At 31.6% G+C, this 20,888-nt stretch overlaps 8 protein-coding genes across 8 annotated transcripts; 5 read left to right on the top strand and 3 right to left on the bottom strand.

Moving 5' to 3' along the window:
• Positions 1-300: 300 nt before the first annotated feature.
• Positions 301-1,371, bottom strand: NAEGRDRAFT_29598 (uncharacterized protein; the record flags this gene model as incomplete). The annotated part of the gene is made up of 2 exons (XM_002682544.1): positions 301-939; positions 982-1,371. The coding sequence occupies 2 exons, from the start codon at positions 1,369-1,371 to the stop codon at positions 301-303; spliced, it is 1,029 nt and encodes a 342-aa protein (XP_002682590.1).
• A 313-nt stretch (positions 1,372-1,684) lies between these two features.
• NAEGRDRAFT_56581 (uncharacterized protein) lies at positions 1,685-4,162 on the top strand. The gene has a single exon (XM_002682740.1). The coding sequence runs from the start codon at positions 1,690-1,692 to the stop codon at positions 4,135-4,137; it is 2,448 nt and encodes an 815-aa protein (XP_002682786.1). The 5' UTR covers positions 1,685-1,689; the 3' UTR covers positions 4,138-4,162.
• Positions 4,163-4,293: 131 nt separating this feature from the next.
• Positions 4,294-5,103, top strand: NAEGRDRAFT_60179 (uncharacterized protein; the record flags this gene model as incomplete). The annotated part of the gene is made up of 2 exons (XM_002682739.1): positions 4,294-4,882; positions 4,946-5,103. 2 exons carry the CDS (start codon positions 4,294-4,296, stop codon positions 5,101-5,103), a joined length of 747 nt encoding a protein of 248 aa, XP_002682785.1.
• A 254-nt stretch (positions 5,104-5,357) lies between these two features.
• On the top strand, positions 5,358-5,777 carry NAEGRDRAFT_61724 (uncharacterized protein; the record flags this gene model as incomplete). Its single annotated transcript, XM_002682738.1, has 1 exon — positions 5,358-5,777. One exon carries the CDS (start codon positions 5,358-5,360, stop codon positions 5,775-5,777), a length of 420 nt encoding a protein of 139 aa, XP_002682784.1.
• Positions 5,778-7,090: 1,313 nt separating this feature from the next.
• Positions 7,091-8,002, top strand: NAEGRDRAFT_56580 (uncharacterized protein; the record flags this gene model as incomplete). Its single annotated transcript, XM_002682737.1, has 1 exon — positions 7,091-8,002. The coding sequence occupies one exon, from the start codon at positions 7,091-7,093 to the stop codon at positions 8,000-8,002; it is 912 nt and encodes a 303-aa protein (XP_002682783.1).
• Positions 8,003-9,515: 1,513 nt separating this feature from the next.
• NAEGRDRAFT_29554 (uncharacterized protein) lies at positions 9,516-10,471 on the bottom strand (the record flags this gene model as incomplete). Its single annotated transcript, XM_002682543.1, has 3 exons — positions 9,516-9,774; positions 9,812-9,939; positions 9,983-10,471. Coding segments are annotated over 3 exons (876 nt in total), but the record flags the coding sequence as incomplete, so codon positions are not given.
• Positions 10,472-11,124: 653 nt separating this feature from the next.
• NAEGRDRAFT_45333 (uncharacterized protein) lies at positions 11,125-12,250 on the bottom strand (the record flags this gene model as incomplete). Its single annotated transcript, XM_002682542.1, has 2 exons — positions 11,125-11,925; positions 12,041-12,250. The coding sequence occupies 2 exons, from the start codon at positions 12,248-12,250 to the stop codon at positions 11,125-11,127; spliced, it is 1,011 nt and encodes a 336-aa protein (XP_002682588.1).
• Positions 12,251-12,583: 333 nt separating this feature from the next.
• On the top strand, positions 12,584-13,842 carry NAEGRDRAFT_77865 (uncharacterized protein). Its single transcript, XM_002682736.1, has 2 exons — positions 12,584-12,871; positions 13,052-13,842. The coding sequence occupies exons 1-2, from the start codon at positions 12,622-12,624 to the stop codon at positions 13,774-13,776; spliced, it is 975 nt and encodes a 324-aa protein (XP_002682782.1). The 5' UTR covers positions 12,584-12,621; the 3' UTR covers positions 13,777-13,842.
• The last annotated feature ends 7,046 nt before the right edge of the window (positions 13,843-20,888 follow it).

Here is a 20,888-nt window from a genome sequence, read left to right as displayed (position 1 = left end):
GAATAGATTAACAGCAAGTTTGATCAACAATACAGCCACTGCTGCCAATGTACCAGTTGTAAAAGATGCTGTTAAATATTTTTCCCTCTCACTTTATTCAATTATCAAATTGGATAGTAATTGCATACATTATTTGAATAATTTGAATTTCCAACATTTAGAATCGTACATTGATTACAAGTTATATAATGCCCTTTACCACCTGTCATTAGACTTTACAAATGAGGAAAAGGAATATGTTGCACTTTCATCCCGAATTCTTTACAAACCAAGCAAGGATTAATTAAGGAAAATAAATGTTTATTTCTTTATATCTTGGAGGAAATCTTGTAATTCTTCATCTTCTGTTTTTGGTTGCTTCTTTCCAGCAGTATTAAAACGTCTAAAATCTTGTTCTAATCTTCGAATATCTTCATCTTGTTTCTCTAGTTTTGCTTTTTCTCTTTCTTTTTCCTTTTCGAGTAATTCTTGGTAGTATGTCTCCTCATATTCTTTACATTTTCCATCAATTAGCTTGAACATTTCTTCAACACCTTCTCCTGTCATTGCACTCACACCAACAGTGTCAATATTTTCATAAAATTCATCCAATACTAAACTCATAGAATGAGCCAATGAACTACTATAACTTTCATCCTTAGCAAGAGCATCTTGGAATGCTTCAAAATCTTTCATCCATTCATTGATAAAGTCATGTCTCACCACATCAATCTTATTAAAAACAATAAGGAATGGCAAACGAGTCTTATACAGAATTGAGCAGGCATATAACATGTTTGACATGAATGTAATTGGACTAGTATTTCTTGGAGTGTCTATAACATAAATGATACAGGTTGGGAAAGATGTTGCCAATCCTTCTGAAATAATTTGACCACTGGCAGACCAAGTAAAAATTTCAATTTGACCTGGTGTATCAATAAATACATAATCCAGTTTCTTCTTTCTAAAGGTTGGCTCTTCTGAATTTTGAAAACCAACTCTTGCTTTTTTATCAATCAAATCCACAACTTGATCGAAACGAGTTGAGAATAAATTAAGTGCTGTTAAAATTCCTCCATTTGGTCCCAAACTAAATTGTTTCATAACCTCCTTATAATTGACAGTATCTCTAATATCAATATGTGCTCCATAAGGAACGTCCAATACAGCAGGATCCAAATTTACAATATAAGAAGGATGACCCTTTTCATGAATATAGGCATTAATTCTTTGCATAATTGTTGTTTTACCACTTCCAGCCATACCCAAAACAATACAAGCAATAGGCTTTTGATCCAAAGGTAATGGTTCCTTATCATCAAGTGTAGTCTCCAAATTAAAAGTAGAAATTGGTCTTGATGGTTGTAAATTTTCCTCTTCATCATTCATTTGATTATTTTCTTCTTCGTCCTCCTCTTCTTCTTCTTCGTGATGGTGATGATCGGAACAACCACATCCGTGATGATGTTCGTGTTCGTGTTGATGATTTGGATTGAGCATTTTTTTTGAAGTTGGTGAAGATAAAATTAACGCACAAATTTATTTGAAGAATGAATTCTCCCGCCTTTAATGATGACAATGTTATTATTTAGCAATAACTAATGAATTAAAATTGATAATGTAGATTTGAGAAATTGTATTTCAATGGATGAAAAAAGTGCAATAGTAAAATTGAATTTAATATTTATTTGAATTTTCGATAAAAAAATGTCATCAGAAGAAATAACATCTTCCGACAATAATTTGTTGGGAAAACGTCAAGAAAGAAGCACAACAACTGGTGATGAAGATTTGGAAAATAAATGTGAATGTGTGAGTGTAGTGGCGGAAAATGGTAATGATGAAATTTGTCAACAACAAAAGAAAGTTAAAAGAGGCTACGAAGATATCATTCCAGAGAATGCCATGTTCTATAATTATTATTTTAATATTCAGCAAATAGTAAAGACAAAGGAAGAGATGGATGAAATGATTAAATCATTCCAAGAACCTCTTCCAACAACATTCCGTATCAACAAATCACTTCCATTGGACTTGATTGAAAAGATTCAAAACAAGTTGAACGAATTCAAGTTGAAATTAAATAATTATATTTATTTGGAAGGTAAAATTTTACCTAAAGAACAAGAAAATGATGGAAATACTATTGATATTATTAACTTGAATCACATTAATCAATTATTTTATCAAATTCATCCTAATATTTCCAAGACTAAACTGAGAAAATCATCGGAAAATGATGATGATGATATTCAACAATTTGATGCATCAGCAGACAATACAATTGTCAGTAGTGATACTAGAGTAGCTGAAGGACAAGCAGTTTTGAGAGAGTTCAGAGAATATCTTGTTAAATTAACAGACATTGGATATATTAGTAGACAAGAACTTGTCAGTATGATTCCTCCATTGTGTTTTACTCCTCAAGATGAAAATTCCTTACAAGTTGAATCATCTGATAGTAGTGAGGTAGTTAATGGTAAACTTGTAGATGGATATTTGGATATGTGTTCAGCACCAGGAAGCAAATCTGCTCAAATGGTTGAATATTATTTGAATCAAGGAGATTATTCCAAATTTTTAATTTGTAATGATATTGATAGAAAGAGATTGGGTACCTTATTTTCTAATTTGAATAGAGAACCTAACCAATTTACTAACAATGTAGTAATCAGTCATTACAATGCAGTAACATTGCATCAACAATTGTCTTCTAGTAGTTTGAATGGTCAAGTTCTTTCTCATATTCATCACATCTTGTGTGATGCTGTATGTTCAGGTGATGGTACTCTTCGTAAGTCACGTGATTTGTGGGAAAGATGGACATATGATCATGGTCACCACAATCATGCTACCCAAGTTTCCATCTTGGTTTCTGCTATGCAAATTATGTTAACCAGTTTCAATAATGAAAACACTAGTTTGGATGAAAATACTAGTGGTGAAACAACTGAAGAAATCACCACTGAAAATAGTAGCCTTAAATTAATCAAGTACGATGGAGAATATGAAATTGTATATTCAACATGTAGTTTAAACCCTATTGAAGATGAAGCAGTTGTTGCTGAAGCTATTAGAAAAACAAATTATAGATTTGAATTAGTTGATTTGGAAACATCATTACAAAATATCAATAATAATATTAAATATTTGAAGGGTATTAATGATTGGAAAGTTGTAGATAGTTTGGGAAATGTTGTTGAAAAGTTCGAGGATATTCAGGATACCAGTATTGAATTTACAATCAAGAGTGGTGACAAGTCTGAAAACATGCCAAAGAAGGAAGGATGTAAAAAGATTCAACCAAGTATGTTTATTAAGGATGACATCAAGGATATGAACTTGCAATATACAATGAGAATTTTGCCACACATGAATAATTCTGGTGGTTTTTATGTTGCCAAGTTGAGATTGAAAAAGATTAACTCTGCAGAAGAAAAAACAAAGAGACAAAGAAAATTACAACAAAAATTGAACAAGAAGAAAGCCAACCAAGAGAAAGGCAATAATCAAAAGCAAAATTTGAAGCATAACATTTACGTCAGAGTTTTACCAGAAATTTTGAATCATGTTTTTAATTTCTATGAATTCAAAAAATCCATTGATATTGATATTGGAAACTTTATCATTCAAACCACTGGTGAAAGCAAATATGTCAAGCATTTGCAACAAGTAGATAAGAACAATACTCAAAGTACCTTGGAAAGCATTCCCACACCTAAAAAAATCAATTTTATTTCCAATAGATATTTGAGCAATTATTTGAGAAGTAACTATACTTACAATGACTCTTTGATGCTCAAGTTTTTCAATGCTGGTAATATTGCCTTTGATATTGATAGTGGAAAATATCAAATTACTTTAGCAGGAGCTGTTTCATTATTTGATTATATTGAACCAGAATCTAAACAATTAATTGAAATTTCCAAACAAGAACTCAAACAATTCTTAACAGAAGGTAAACTTGTTTTTGAAAATGATCAAATCAAAGATATGAAAGTAGGTGGTGTAATTCTCTACACTAAACTTGAAGATGCCAACAAGAAGATAATAGCTGTTGGTTACAAGCATTCTTTCAACACAATTTTCAACAAGTTGACAAAGGATGATACTAGGAACACACTCGTCAAATTAGACTATGATTTTTATTATTAAATTCAAGATTTTTAAATTCATTACCAACACCAACCTATTCGTCAATTCTTTTATTCCAATATTTAATATTTAATATAATAATTATAATTTCTTAAAATCATAAATTTATTGCTTCTAAAAATTAGATGAATTTAAAAAATGTTCAACAAATAAAAAATGCCAAAACAACAAAGAGAACGTAAACACACTTCTTCATCAAATTCTACACCATCGGGTGCTGCTGATAAAGTTTCAAAGGAAGCAAAGACACTCCAAGCAAAGAAATATGTGGAAAAGGAAAGTAAGAGAAGATTGATTGTAGTTTTGGAAAATTGTCCTCTTGAAGTTGGTAAAATTGGAGAAAAATATAAATTATTAAACAGTGATGATCATCGTACCTATTTATCAAAACATGGAAAGAATCCAGATGATTACAGACCTGATGTCGTTCATCAATGTTTACTTTCACTTTTTGACTCTCCGATAAGTAAGGCAGGTCTTTTACAAGTTTACATGCATACTGCTGATAATACATTGATAGAAGTTAATCCACATACTCGTGTTCCTCGTACTTATAAACGTTTTGCAGGTTTGATGGTTCAATTGCTTTTCAAACACAAAATCAAGGCATCTGAAACAGAAGCAGTTTTGTTTAAAGTTATCAAAAATCCAATTACAGAACATTTACCATCAACTGCATTGAAAGTTGCTGCAGAATATAATCAAGAAACTGTTGTTCGTTTGGAGGAATATGTTCCAGTTTTATGTGCTAAACAAAGAGCTATGGTCAATAAGAAACCATCACAAGATCCTACTGACATTTCAGAAGATGGACCAATGGTTTTCGTTATTGGTGCCTTTGCTCGTGGTGATTTGAAAGTTGATTATGTAGACGAATATGTTTCGATATCGAGTTATCCATTATCAGGTGCTATGGTTTGCATGAAAGTTTGTTGTGCTTTTGAAGAACATTGGCAAGTTCTTTAAATAAATTTCAAACAATTTATGTTAAAGTTGTTAAGGAATGACTTATTGTTGAGTGGTGTCATTAATGAATTCAACGATTCGAATCCTCAATGAGGACGTACATAATAGCGGATCAAAGGGATGTGAAATCCTCCCCAAATTAAACAGTCCTTCAATTTAAACACGTTTGGTGCGGAAGCATTTTCCTACTGCTCTTTCACATAATCCTAAGAGGACTAACAACAATCGTTTGACTTTGAAATTAATCAAAAAAAATGTCATCAAATATCATCACCGAAACTTATCCTCTCGTTCTCACTGCCAGTGTGTTAAATTTAATCTATTACATTTTCACTGCACTCAGTGTTGGATCTGCAAGAGTTAAATATGGCGTCAAGGCACCAGCTGTTACTGGCAACTTGGAATTTGAAAGAGTTTATCGTATTCAAATGAATGGTCTTGAATATTTGACTGTTTTTATTAGTGGACTTTGGTTGACTGCTTTGGCCAGTGGAAATGATTTTGTTTGTGGAATTATTGGTTTAGTTTATTTGGTTGGAAGAATTTTGTATGGTTTAGGATATCCAAATAATCGTTCTGCTGGATTTGGATTGAGTTTCCTTCCAATGGTTGCCTTGTTGATTTGGTCTGCTTATCTTGGTGCCACTGGTGTTTTGAGAAAATATATTTTCTAAATAATTTATTAAAAAATTTATTTTAAATAAAAAAAATGCACATTTTATTTCATCAAGAATATCAAATTGATTCCTTTAAATATAATTTATTGATAAATAGTGTTATTGGAATGGAAGAATTAGTTGAATCTGTTAATTTCAAACAAAATTTGTCCGTGTATTCATTTAAACATTCAGGAAAATTAAAGAGGTTTTATATGGACAAACAAGTGGCGAATAATAGTGTATTTCAAGTCAATAGATATGACTGATTTTAAAAGTTTTCTCCCTTGTTATCTCATGATATTGTTTATATGGTCCAATAATTGTTTGGGAATTGGTTAATCAGAGCCATATGTTTATAGGAAAGTTTCTTTAATTTCCCTAAATGTTTAAATGAATACAAATGCAAATTTTGAGTGAATTTAATTCTTCAGATTCTTCTAACCGTTTTTCCTTGATTTTAGAAATTTCAACACTCTCACTCAAACACCATGTCAGTGGATATTTTTGTGATTTGATTATGACTACGGTTTCTTGTTTTGAAATAAATTATTAGTAGAAACCAGAAATGTAAAATGGTTTTGAAAATCTTTCAAATCCATTATTTTGAATAATAAAAAGGGTTATGATTTAACAAGTCTTCCAATAATGTTCTCGCATTTAAAGAATTCTCATAACAACCTTTCAAATATTAATTGAAACCACTATTCCAAATCTCTTTATAAAATTGTTGTTTCTTTGATAGCGATATCTTTTGAATTGAACAATGAAATTGTTGTCACTGAAGAAATTAAGGAAATAACTCATAATTTCTATCAACACAGATTCTTCCTAGACAAGTCGCTTAACAAGAATTGGCATTCTAAAAATCACCAGAGTATGTCTTCTAAACAAATTACTGAAGTGAATGTTTATGAGTTTGGAGATTTTATGGAAGTTAAATAAGATGGTAAGTTTATTTTACAATTCAGTTGAAATTAATCAAATATTAGAATGCAGAGAAATCTTTGGCAATCTTATGGAGCTGCTTATAATTTATTCTTTGACAAGAAATATGAAGAAGCATCCGCCAATTCTTGGATAGAACAATTCAAAATGGAATGCCAAGCATTAATCTATTAGAAAAGCTTAAGAAATTACAAGAAAGAGAAAAACTAGAGCAAAATAAACCAGTTAAATCTTGATATCAAAAGGATTTTCAATGCCAGATATTAAAAATAAATTGGATTTAGTAAAACAATTTGATTAAATCCACTTCATTATCTGTCATCATTTGAGTTTGACCAACAAACTTAATAGACAGATGTTATTGACAAGTTAACACAAAAAAAATGAGCAAACGAAGCATTCAAGATTTTAAAAAGCAATTTCGGATCAAAAATAAGAAAAGAAAAAAGAAAAAACTTGTGCTCCAAGAAATATTTTCAGATGATGTTTGTTTTGAAATAATTTCCATGATTGATGATTCGTGGTTTATTTTGAATAATTGTTCCTTGATTTCAAAACAATTCTTTAATGTGATCAAGGAACGTTCAAAACTTGTTATTGAATTCAAAAAAAAATTTACAGAGAAACGAATTAAATTATTCATGACAAGTCAATTTATGAATAGTATTGAAAATGTTAAATTTTCGAGAAGGTTGCTTGACTCTATAGAACAAGCCAAATTCATAAGTGAAATGAAACAATTAAAATCACTTACTATTGATGAAAATGGAATTGGTGATGAAGGAGCCAAATTCATAAGTGAAATGAAACAATTAACATCACTTAGTGTTTATTACAATCAAATTGGTGATGAAGGAGCCAAGTCAATAAGTGAAATGAATCAATTAACATCGCTTGATATTAGTGGAAATCAAATTGGTGATGAAGGAGCCAAATCAATAATTGAAGTGAAACAATTAACATCACTTGATATTTATTTCAATCAAATTGGTGAGGAAGGAGCCAAATTCATAAGTGGAATGAATCAATTAACATCACTTGATATTAGTGGAAATCGAATTGGTGATGAAGGAGCCAAGTCTATAAGTGGAATGAATCAATTAACATCACTTAATGTTTATAACAATCGAATTGGTGATGAAGGAGCCAAATCAATAATTGACATGAAACAATTAAAATCACTTAATATTGGTGGAAATAGAATTGGTGATGAAGAAGCCAAATCAATAAGTGAAATGAAACAATTAACATCACTTGATATTTCTAACAATCGAATTGGTGATGAAGAAGCCTAATTTCATATGCGAAATGAAACAATTAAAATCACTTGATATTAAGTAGCATTATATAGTAGAAGTTTGGAAGAATGGACCAGTGAAATAATTAACGTTAGATGGAGGGATTTATTGTATTTAAATTATTAACCTTATTTAATTTCTTAACATTTAGACAGTATTTTTCAAATGGAGGGAATACCTATCACCTTGATCCCGTAATGACACGGTCACTGTCTTTGCAACGTTCACCATTTATTTGAAACCTCAATTCGAAAATACCAATCTTCATCAAGCATTTGAAATTATTTAAAATCCTGAAAGAGAAATTCGCAAGTTTTTAACTTGAGGAAAAATCTGGAATCTTTAAAATAGTTTCTTAACAAAACCTTAGAGTCGCGGCTGCGTAACTATGCTAGTTCTCCCGTAAATGGAAGTAAGAAGAGTACGACTGAGTTGGCAGGAAAATATAACATACCCTATAAGAATTTAATTAGATGAGTAAAGTAGATATGAATGTCATACAGCCATAGCAGAATATTTCACGAATAAAGAATGTTTCAATTAAGCAGTTTGAGAAGATTATTTGAGGTGTTTTGAAAAGTTATTTAAGGAGGAAAGTTTAATAGAAATGTGGATTAGAAAAGCTACTATCATCTGGTGGGTTGGATTCACTGTTGTTGGTGGAGAAGGAAAGAGATGAAAGTAAACAACGATTCAGTGTAGAGGAATTGTTACTACTTGTTGTACTGGTATCACTTAGGGTTGGACTTAGAGGACCAGATGTGTTACTGGTTGCATTGATAAAGAATGGATAAGAATCGATCGCCATTTCTCTCTCTGCTTGTTCTATGAGATCAATACCTTTCTTTACATGGCCTAAACTGGACCACAGAACAGAGTTATTGAAAAGAATTTCGCTCTCTTCAACAGTTAGTGATCCTTCTACTTTTACAATTTTGTGATTATCTATGAGATCCATTTCTTCTTTGAATAATGTGAGGTCCTTGTTGAGGTGAATTGAAACAGATCTTTCCTTAGAAAATCTCACAATGACCATGCTTTTTCTTCTTTGATACACCATTCTGATACCCGATGGAAAGAGTGATGTTTCATAATCAGGAAATGGATGATTTTCCATTTGAATACATTTGAAATCAGTATCTAGGTATATTATTTTTGGAGTCTTACTCTTAATAGTGTCAATTAAATTTCTGGCATATTCATAGTATTTTTCTACTGATGATGGCATTTCAAAGAAGGAGAACTCTTTCCGCCTTGATGCTTTCTTTTCATACCATATCGTTTTTCCATCTCCTGAAACAATAAATCTTCTGTCTCCATTATTAAATGTCAAGAATACATTCCCTGTTTCATTAATCTCTATATGAATATCGTTCTTCTTGTGAGTGAATGGTTTAATTCTAATGGTATTGAATGGAGTCTTGGTAATTGTGGATGAAATCTCTTCCTGTGTTTTTGCCCTTGAGTTAGAATTGAATCCATTAGTTTGAATAGGCTTTGGAATAGATTCTCTTAGAAAAGGGTGAGATTTACATTCGATAAGGGAAATACGTTTGGTAGGATCTGGATGCAGAAGTTTTTCAATCAAATCTCTTGCATTTTTAGAGACAAAATCAGGAATCTTGTAATCCAATTTTCTAATCTTATCAAACGTTTGAGTTCTACTTCCTTCATCAAATGGAGATTCACCAACCAAAAATGTAAATAATATACAACCTAGAGCCCAATTATCTACCTTCATTCCATAATTCATCTTATTTACAATTTCACTGAATGGTGTTGGTTAAAAATTGATTAAAAACTTACTAGGCCATATAATTTGGCGTTCCTAGAATAGTGCTTTGCTCTCCATCAACACTATCAAGCTTTGTGGAGAGTCCAAAGTCTGATAATTTGATTTGTTGCTGGTCTTCAGTTAGTAAAATGTTAGAAAGCTTTAAAAACATTAAATTGATTCTAATGATATAGTGTACATACTTTGAGATCCCTGTGAACCACTCCGAACGATTGTAAATATATCAGTGCATTCACAATTTGTGTCAAGTAATGTTTTGATTGGGCTTCATTAAAGGTTTTTTGTTTTTTCAAGAATTTATACATATCACCTCCTTTACAATACTCCATCACTAGATAATAAGAATTATTTTGTTCAAAATAAAGATATAATTCCACAATATTTTCGTGATTCATATTCAGGTGAATAGTTATTTCACTATTTAAACGATCAACATTATAGTCATTCAGTAGTAATTCCTTGTCTATTTTCTTTATAGCGACATGAGGTTGATTTCCATGAATTGAGTATGCTAAAAAGACATGTCCAAAAGAACCCTTCCCAATAATTTGCAATGTTCTATAGTCGTCTCTTGTGCATCCTAGTCGGAGCTTGTTAGCCTCCAATTTTACAACAAGTGGATCTTTAGTATTTCCGTTTGATTGTTTTAGTCCTGATGAGTCTTGAGACATGATTCCATCGTTGATGATTATATATGTTGAGGTTGTTGTTTTATGATACAAAAATGTTGATGAATAGCCGTTAAATTATTTTAAAACTGTCGGCTGTTGTGATGATGCGTTGTGTTAGGCTATTTTGTGTTTTTTATTTTTGTCTTTTAAAATAATAATAACAAGGCTTCGGGAGATTATTGATGTTTTCGAGAAAGACGTCTTAATTATTCTCATCATCTTCTAGCATATTAAGAATTGTAAAACGAATGGGGCAAAGGAAATTTATCAATAAACCAAAAATGATCTGCATATAATTTACTCAACCAATGGAAAACAATTTCTCAAATGAGAGGAAAATATCAAAAGAATAACAAATTCTGTAATTTCAATTCCATTGACATTAGAGAGTGAATTGGATCGTTTAAATTGAAAGATCTTCTAACATAATCAAGAAAATAATTAGCTCAACATAATAATTGTAACAAACAAAAATCTGGATATTTAAGGCTTTTTTTGTAATAATTTCACTAGAAACTTGACTTTCAACAGCTGGAATTTTGTTTTTTTGTCAATTGTTTAGCAATTTATTAATACTTGCAGATCAAAATAGATTACAAAATCGAGGCCAAATAGTATCTCTTGTATTTGTTGATTCTTTAAAGATTGATTCCTCATTCAAAATATTTATCTCTTAAAGTTTGGAATGAGATTTCCTGGTCATCATCAACGAGAACCATTTGTTGCCAACAGTTACCAAGTTCACCAATATGAGATTTAAATGAGTTGGGTGTTTCAAATTGTTCTTCTCTTTTAGTTAGTTGGTCGTAATATGAGATAAATTTGGACTTTGTAATTTTGCCATGAAAAGTAGTTTTCTGACCTCTATAAATTACTTTAGCACCATCCTTTAAAAGTCCGCTACTAACCAATTGAGAAATTAATAAACGAGCATTCTTCTTGCTGGCTTCTTCAGCTTGTTTTCTTCTTCTTCTCTTGGCAGTTTCTTTCTCTTCTGACTTGTCACTCTTTTCAGCTACAACTTTTGAATTTCCCTGTTCATGTAATGCCAAATACTGCTCTCTCAAAGTTTTGAGCTTATTCCTAGATCCATTCTTATTAACTAGATAAAATAAATTCCAATATTTTGATTTTCCCATTAAGGGTAAGTTATAAGCTTTACAAATAAATTGTGTGATAATTCTCAAATTATTTGAAATTCTCGTATCAGTTTTATCAGCATTATTGACCTCCAATTCCCCATGATTATTCACTTTACATTTAATTTCCTTATCATCATGCTTGAACATTACAGTATCTCCAGAGGCTAAAAGTCCTTTGTCAAATAAACTTGAAGTGTACACTTTGATTTTTGATATCTTGTCGGTAGTTTTTTTCTTTTTTGATGATGTATTATTTACAGATTGTTTAGATGATGATGGTGTATTGTTCACCTCTGAAATACTTCTTTTTTTCTATATTAATAATTATTTGAATCAATTAAATAATAATTGATTAAATCAAATAAAATCACAAGATCAAATAGATTAATGCGATCAACAACCAATATTAATGGAGTGATCAACGTACCTGTGGTGGTGGTGAAGCCAAGGTTAAACCAGGGATGCCAGAATTTCCTACCAACATTTCCAGATGTTCTTTATGAATAGCTGGATCCATTGTTGTATTATCCTTCACGTACATTGAATAGTAAAGACGATTAAAATAGGTAACCTCCTTCGTTACGATCGCATTCCTAGCCTGACCGTCTTTATTATCACCAAAAACATCAACTTCCATTTTTTTTAAATAAATTATTTGAAATTAATTTTTAATTTACAGGTACGAAATTGATTTTCTTTTTCGAATAAAATCAAATAAACATATGTTTTCAAATTGGATATTAAATTTTGTGTATTTGGACTAATTTGTCGATTCGAGGAAAATTCCTTGAAATAGGCTGTATTCAAACTCTTGTTTTGCTGGTTTTTTAACATTGCACTTTACACTTCACAACTTCCTGCAAATTCAAAACTCGCTTTGTGAAATTTAAAGCCATAACAAATATGAGTACAGGAGTTCGAGAAACAACTCCTTTATAAACTCCATTGAAATTCTTCTTAAAAAAAATACCTCACTTTATTTCCCTCCATTTTTTACATTTCCAAAAGATGGCGAGAATCCTTCCGAGGCTACTTGGTGTGTTAGCCTTGATGAGCATAATGATGGCTGTTGTTTTGTGTGATGATCCACTCCCAGTTATTCCTTCCTATAAAGAATATCAAGTTGATTTGGAATTATTAAAGAATGATAACTCACAATGTACAACTTATACTTTCCCTGGTGTTTCGTACTGTAATTTTGTTTATAATCAATTTATTAATGTAGATATGCCTCCTTTGGAACCATCAACAAAACAAGGTATGTAGTAGTTTTTTGTTGGTTTGTTGAAAATATGATTTTTTAACACAATTCCGTCCGTGTTATTGTTATTAATTATTCATCATTTGAACTTTGGATGCGTTAAATTATTATTATTATTATTCATTTCATTCATTATATAATATTATTATTATTGGATGTATTATTCATTATTATTAGGCGCTGATGGTGTTCAAGTTTTTGTTACTCCAAAGATTCCAGTTACCGACATTCCTAGCTACAAGTATTTAACACCAAAGCACATTGATCATCACGGTAATGAAACTGAATCAATTTCGAGCTCTGATCCAGGATATGAGGAAATTATTACCTATGATAACACTGTTGAACCAGCTGTTAAACTTTCACAACTCAAATTTAACTATTATAAGAATTTTACCAATCCACAAAGATTTGAAATTTCAATTCTTGTCATGGGAGTTATCAAATATGTCACCAACACAACTGTTAGTGGTAAAGAAGGCGATGCTAGAGTTGATATTAACACTCTTACATTCCCTATTGTTTCAAATTATTCTATCCCATATTTGAATGAAAGTGGTGTTGTTGCAACTCTTCACTTCCCATATCCAGGTCTCAGAGGTGCCAATATTTCTGTTGCTTCACCAACTAATTATAATGTTCATCACATTGACAAGACATTGACCTATGTTTTCTCTCAATCACCTGAGGAATTAGAAAAGGAACCAATGAGTGCTTTGAATGTTAGATTTTTAGCTCAATATCCACCATGTGATATCATGGAAACTCCAACTATTGCCATGTGGGCTACCACAGGTACACTTACAATTTTGACTCTTTTAGTTGTTATTTCTAAGGGTCTTTTCCAATTTTTCCAAACTAAGAGTAGAAGAGATGGATACAACCCACAAACTGATTACTAGATGAAAATTCGAATGTACATATAAGTAATAGATTATTGCTGTTTAGAATAAATTATTAAATTTCTCAAACATTTATCTTAATAATTAAACAATTCACAACTTGGATACCTATCCCACTGAACACAATGAAGAGCCAACTCCATTTATGTTAGATGAATGTCTGCAAAGAGGCAAACACCGTCTTCATTCGAATTCTGTCACTTGTCCCACACTATCAAAAGTTTAAAAAAAAATGTCACAGAATGCTCAACAAACATTTCATATCTCAGAGTTTGATGATGAGTCTGTAGTAGTTGGCCAAACTAACACTTGGTTTCTAATGGCACTTGCCAGTGCACTTGTCATTGTTTCCTTCATCATTTCTAAAATCCTAAAAAACAACAATCAGAAGACGGAACAAACACCTTCTTCACATTCCAAAGATGATAGTACAAGTAATAATAGTAAATCAAAGTCCAATAGGAGTAGTATGAATCTAAATAATAACAGTGAAAGTGGTGATGGAAATATTGGCGCCAAAAATTTAAAAGAAGAAAAAAACAATCCAACTCAAAATAATAATAATGATACCAATGAAATTAATAGAAGGTTTTCTCTTGCTGTAGTACAGCAAAGTAATCAACAAGACGAGTCCTACTTTACAGAGGTTGAACGCTCGTTCGAATAGATATTCGGAATCTTCACTTCAGATGATGGATGCTTTCCGAATTCAGGAGAGTGATGATGAATTTCTAATGAGAGGAGCTTCGTTATCACCCTCATCATCTGCATCAAATTTTAAACGTAGGAGTATAATAATAGATGATACATCGAGTATTGTTGCTCCATCTGATGATGGTTCGGTATCAGTGGCCGATCTTTTCATTCAGAAGAAAATAATTGATGATAAGATTAGTGATATTCATGAGGAGTTTGAGAATAAACTGATTGCTACTGTGGAGAGGGATAAGAGAATTAAAGAAATATTGTTGCAATCTCTAGGGGAGCAGGAAGTTTGTGTTCAACAATTGAATGAATTGATGGAAAATGTTCGTTTCGGGTATCAGACATCTCTTTGGGAAATTATTGAAGAATTGGCAAGGAATATTGTCAAGTTGAGAAACAAGTTTGAAAAATTGAAAAAAGACTATTCTGAGTTGGTGAAAGGTCTCTATGATTATTTCACACAACAAATGGTACTAATTTTACAAGCATCTAGGGAAAATCATTTGAAATTTGAAGAGGTTTCTTGGAAGCTGAAGGAAAAAGCTATGGAGTTGGAAAGACAATTAATTTATTTACATGAAAGAGATCAAGAGATTACAAAACTAAAGGAATTGTTGGAGAAAAAACAACAAGATTTTCACAAGTTAGACAAAGATCATTCAGAGGAATTATTTTCGAAAGAAACTAAAATCAACGAGCTTACAAAGGAGCTGAAAGAAAAGCACACTCTATTAATTCAACATTTTTCAGATATTGAAAAGTTAAATTCAGAATTGTATGAAAAAAGTAAGGAAAATAAGAGAATATCTGGAGATCTCGAAGAGGCCAGTATAAATGCAAGAGACTGGCAACACAAATATACGCAAGTTTTACAAGAAAATACTAATCTGAAGATTGATCTTCAAAATTCTACGATTGAAGTCTCTGCATCAACAGATATGAAAAGAAATGTCGAGTCTAAACTGTCAAACATCATAGAAGAACTAGAAACTAGCAAGTCAGAAAAAAGCAAACTGGATCGTGTTAATCAAAATTTGAAAAACACTATTGAAGAGAATGAAAGGAAAATTTCAGATCTCACCAACAAAAATAACGAACTCGAAGAAGCTAACACCAGTTTGAAGAAAAAGATAAATATTTCTTTGAACTCTGATTTGGAAAGATTAGAAAAAGAGTTGCGAGAATCTGAATCTGAAAAGGAGCAAATTCAGGAAGAAAAAGAGAAAATAGAGGCTGTTTTAACCAACTCCAGACAACAAGTGCAGAAGTATGAAGCAGAAATACGGGAGTTTTCTAAAAAAATTAATGAGCTGGAAATAGAGCTTGCCAAGGCTCTAAAATGCAATACTGTTGATAAGAAAGAAATAGAACAACTACTGGAGCAAGTAGAGGATTTGAAAAAACAAACAAAGGATCTATCAATCAAACTCTCACAATCTGATCTTGCCAAAATTGAAGTGGAGAGACTATTAACCTCATCCAACATTGCACTTGGAAATGAAAAAAAAGAAAACGAATCTCTTAAAACGGCTAAGAATAACCTAGATGAAAAAATTTTAGATTTACAATCCAAACTGGACAAACTCAAAGAGAGCAATAATTGTTTGTTAGATGATTTATTCAAGAAGGATAACTTGATCAACCATTTAAATCAAAAATTGGAGCAAAGTGAGAAACAAAATGAATCACTCTCTCAAAAATTCATCAAAGAGTTAGCTGAAAAAGAAAAGCAAAATAAGGATATCAGTGATTTGAATGCATCCAAATTCTCAATTAACCAGTCTTTGAGTGAAAAACTTACTAATTGTGAGGAAAAATCTACATCTTTGCAAGAACAAATTGAAGCACTGAAATGTAAAGTGGATGAATTGAAAAATACTATCAAAACAAAGAAAGATAAGATTAAGACCTTGAAGGACCAAGTTGAAAATTTGGATGAACAAAAGAGGTCTCTTGAAAGTAAGCACAACGATGAGCTATTAAAATTGAATCGCTCTATTCTCTCCGACAAGCAATCCATTGAATCTCTTCAAAGTAAGATTTCCATTTCTGATGCATTAATAGATGAACTAAAGCAACAACTCAAACAAGACAAAAATGCTTACCAAAACGAAAAACAACAACTAGAGGAAACCTTTAGTCTCAAACTAAAATCCAAAGATGATGAGATATCTAAACTTTTCACTTTGCAAAGCAACCTCGAAAGAGAGTTGAGCTCCGCAAAAGAGTCAATTCAGAGTCAAGATATCAAGATTAGTGATCTCAAAAAGCTTAAAGAACAAGCTGATTTGTCCAAACAAACCATACAAGATGAGCTTGAAAAACAAAAGGAAAAAACACACTCTGCAGAAAGAGAAGGCATTCAACTCAAAAAAGAGTTGGAAGTAGAAAAGGAATCTAGTAGGAAACTAACTGAAAATCTGAATTCTCTCAAGAGCCAATTGCAAAATATGGAGTTGAAATTGGATGAAAAAGAAAAATCTATTATTTTGTTGAATCAAACTTGTTTGACAAAAGAAGAAGATTTCAAGAAACTCAATGAGGTTCTTAAGGAAAAGTCAAAACATATCGATAACCAATCCAAACTAATTGAGGATGTTTGTAAAAAGCTAAAATCTCTGGTTCCAGATGACACAGTACTTCAAGAATCAGAAACAGGATATATGGTTACGGAGATAATAGACTTATTAAGAAAAAAGGAAAACAAGCTATTGAATGAAACTGAACGCCTCAATTCAACACTTCAACAATTCAAGTCCCAACTAGAAAGTAAGGACAATCAAATAGCCATCTCTAAGGAGAAAAAGCGTAAACTTAAATCTTCCATCCATGAACAATCTCAACAACACAAAGAAGAAGTGGAAAAGCTAAAGCTAAAATTACAAGAGACTAATCACTACCTTTCTACGATAGAGTTATCAAATTCTGAAAAATCAACAACAATCAAGCTGTTACAGGATGAGCTCAACAATCTCAAAACATCAGATAGTACCTTATCTATCAAGGTACAGAATTTAAATGTATTGATGAATCAACAAAAGGCATCTCTTGAACAAGCAGAACACAGTGTGCAGTCTAAGGACACAATTATCAATTCTTTGAAGAAGACCATAGAGAATATGAATTCTAGCATGTTGGAGTTGGAATCCAAAGCTTCTAAAATGGAGATGGAAAAGAACTTGTTGGATCATAACATTCAAATTCTCAAATCATCCAATAGCCATCTAACAGAGGATGCTAAGTCTAATGTTAACTTGTTCCAGGATTTACAACAAAAGAACAGGCAGATAGAAAAAGAGTTGTTCCAAGCAAAGCTTGACTTGGAATCAGAAAAGGAGAACAAACTTGTTATGGAACAGAAGTTGAGTTTGTTAATCATTTACAAAAAGCAAGTTGAGCAAACTCAAGAAGAGTTAGCCAAGTTACAACAGGACACTGCAGATACTAGAAAGAAACTGGAACACACTGTACAAGAAAGAGAAAAGAGAATTAAGAATCTGGAAGATGAAATTTCAAAATTCTCAGACTTGACCAGTGCAAAGGACACAGCTCACATAGAGGAAATTAGAAAGAAGAATAATGAGATTCAACAACTAAGTGCTAGGATTATCACATCTGAACACAAGTTGTCAGACTTGAAGGAAGAGGTTGATCACGAAAAGAAGAAGCTACAAGATAAATTAGACCATCTTGTCAAGGAAAATTCAGACCTAAAAGAATCTGAGAACAAATTAATGTCCAAGATTGATGACCAAAAGAGAGAAACAAAGAAAAAGCTTGAAGAACTCGAAAATGACTATCAAATTCAAATTGGAAACTACATTTCACAACTCAAGAATTTTGAACACACTGATTCACAACACGAAAATAACAATCTAAAAGACCAAGTCAAACAATTAACAAAAGAAATAGAGGATATAACACTCAAATTGGCAGAAAAGGCAAATTGTGAAAATTGTATTCTTCTCAAGAAACAACTAGATGAATTGAAGCTTGCAAAACAACAAGAGGTTGATGAATTGATGCAAAAAATGAAAACTTTAGAAAAAGAACAATCTCAAAACGAACACGATTTGAAGAAACAAATTCATTCACTTGAGCAAGGAAAGAATCAATTGGAAGATGAGTTGGAATCTTCAAGAGAGAAGTTGAAAAACAAGTTAAAAGAAATTAATGAACTTGAGACCGACTGTGATAAAATATCGACTGAACAAAGAAAAAAGATTTTCGAGTTAGAATCTGCCAAGACCCTGTTAGAACAGAATTTACAAGACTTGACAGAAAAGGGCAAATTGTCAGCTAAAAAATTATCAGAAAAAGATTTGGAGCTAGGAGAACATAAACTGAATATTGAAGAACTAGAGAAAACCATTTCCAAACTTCAACAAGATATCAAGCAGCTTAAACAAGACAAATTTGAACAAGAATCGGCATTAATGGAGACAAAGAATGATTCTTTGAGATTGGATCAACTAAGTAAACAGTATGAACATAAATTGAAGGAAGAGGAAAGCAAACATGCAATTAATAGCCAAAAGGTAGCAGAATTAGAAAGGGAAATTTCCAAACTTTCAACAGAATTACAAAAAGCAGAGGCTGGTAACTTAAATGTTGTTACAGAGTACAAGGAGAAGCTGAATTCAAAAGAATCTGAAATTGAAAAATTAGAAAAAGAAAATAACAAGTTGTCCAAAGATTTTAAGAATGCAACTGAAGAACTCCAACAATTATCAGAAGACTTAACAAAGAGAAACAAGCGTGTTAAAGAACTAGAAGAAGATAAGGAAACAATCAACAAGGAAAAGTCCAAACTTGAAGATGATATTTCGTCTAAGGAAAGAGAGATGAAGAAAGTTCAAAACCAACTACAAGATATGGAAGTTGGCATGGCAAATATGCAAAAGAAGCATCAAGATGAGATCATATCTGAAAATCAAAAATTACAAGAAACTGAGCTCAAGCTTGTTGAAATCCAGAACAATCTCGAAAATGAAAGACGCACCCACAAAAATTTAGAAGAAAATTTGGGATTCAGCAAAGAAAAGGAGCAAGAAGTTGCTGAAAACAATACCCAATTGAAACATGAAAACGAAAAATTACAAAATACTCTACTGACAAAGGAAAAATTACTTGCTGATGAAACAGAAAAACTAGAAAAGAAGAGCAAGGAATTAGATAATTTGCACAACCAATTGGCAGAGTTCAAATCTAATCAGAAATTAGCAGAAATAGAAATAGAAACCCTTAACAAATCAGTTCAACAAATCAAAAAGAACAAGGAAGAACTTTCTGAAGAAATTTCACAACTTTCGAATGATATAACCAACCTTAAATCAGAAAAGAAAGCGCTACAAGAAAATATGGAACATAAAATTGAAGAACATGAGAATACTATTCAAAATTTGAGGAAGGAAAAGAAAGGCGCAGAGGAAAAGATTGCTGATCTTCTAGAACAATTAGAGAAATTGAAAGAAAAAGAAAGATCCTTAACCAATAACCTTCAAAATTCTACTCTCAATGTTACCAAGTTAGAAGAGGAAATTCAACAATTGAAGCATGAACTCTCTGTTAAAAATGGAAAGCTAAACGATTGTGAAACAAACTGTCACAATTTAGAGTCTGGTTTGAAGGAAAAGATTGAAAAGCTTGAAAAAGAAAATGAATCCTTGAAGAACCTTATTGAAGAAGAAAAGATTAGACTCAATAATACTGTTTCAGAAACAAAGCAAACACAAGTATTGCTCCAAGCTGATATTGAAAAGTTTGAAACTGTCAACAAGAGTCTAGAAAAGGAAATTAAGAATCTTAAAGAAAGAGAAGAAGAGTTACAAGCCTCCCTTCAAAAAGCTTCCTCTAAAGAAAAAGAGCTATCAGAGCTCTTGGATCAAGCCAAAGACAGTTTCAAGGAGAAATTGAATTCAAAAGAATCTGAAATTGAAAAATTAGAACAAGAAAGTAACAAATTGTCCAAAGACTTTAAGAATGCAACTGAAGAACTCCAACAATTATCAGAAGACTTAACAAAGAGAAACAAGCGTGTTAAAGAACTAGAAGAAGATAAGGAAACAATCAACAAGGAGAAGTCCAAACTTGAAGATGATATTTCATCTAAGGAAAGGGAGGTTAAAGACTTGTCTGAAAAGAACAAATCACTATCAGAAAAAGCCAATCAACAAGCAGAAAAGATAGCAATAATGGAAGAAGAAAAAGCAAAGATGGACAACCACATTTCCCAGACTAAAACACAACTTGAAGAATTGAACATTCAACTCCAAGACGTAGAGGATAAACAACAGCAACAAAAGACCGCTTATGAATCATTAGCTAGAGAATCTCAGGAAACTCAAAGAAATCTCGAGTCCAATATTCAGCAAATGAAACGTGAAAACGACTCAAAGCAAACTGAA

Source organism: Naegleria gruberi (genome assembly GCF_000004985.1).
Source record: "Naegleria gruberi genomic scaffold NAEGRscaffold_2, whole genome shotgun sequence".
In the NCBI taxonomy this organism is placed as follows: Eukaryota; Heterolobosea; class Eutetramitea; order Acrasida; family Naegleriidae; genus Naegleria; species Naegleria gruberi.
This window is presented reverse-complemented; position numbering and strand designations above follow the sequence as displayed.

Bases quoted from the DNA above. Each gene is read 5' to 3' on its own strand.
- NAEGRDRAFT_56581 (XM_002682740.1), top strand. From the start codon at position 1,690: ATGTCATCAGAAGAAATAACATCTTCCGACAATAATTTGTTGGGAAAA.
- NAEGRDRAFT_77865 (XM_002682736.1), top strand. From the start codon at position 12,622: ATGGCGAGAATCCTTCCGAGGCTACTTGGTGTGTTAGCCTTGATGAGC. The intron at 12,872-13,051 runs GTATGTAGTAGT...CATTATTATTAG, and splicing joins GGAACCATCAACAAAACAAG to GCGCTGATGGTGTTCAAGTT.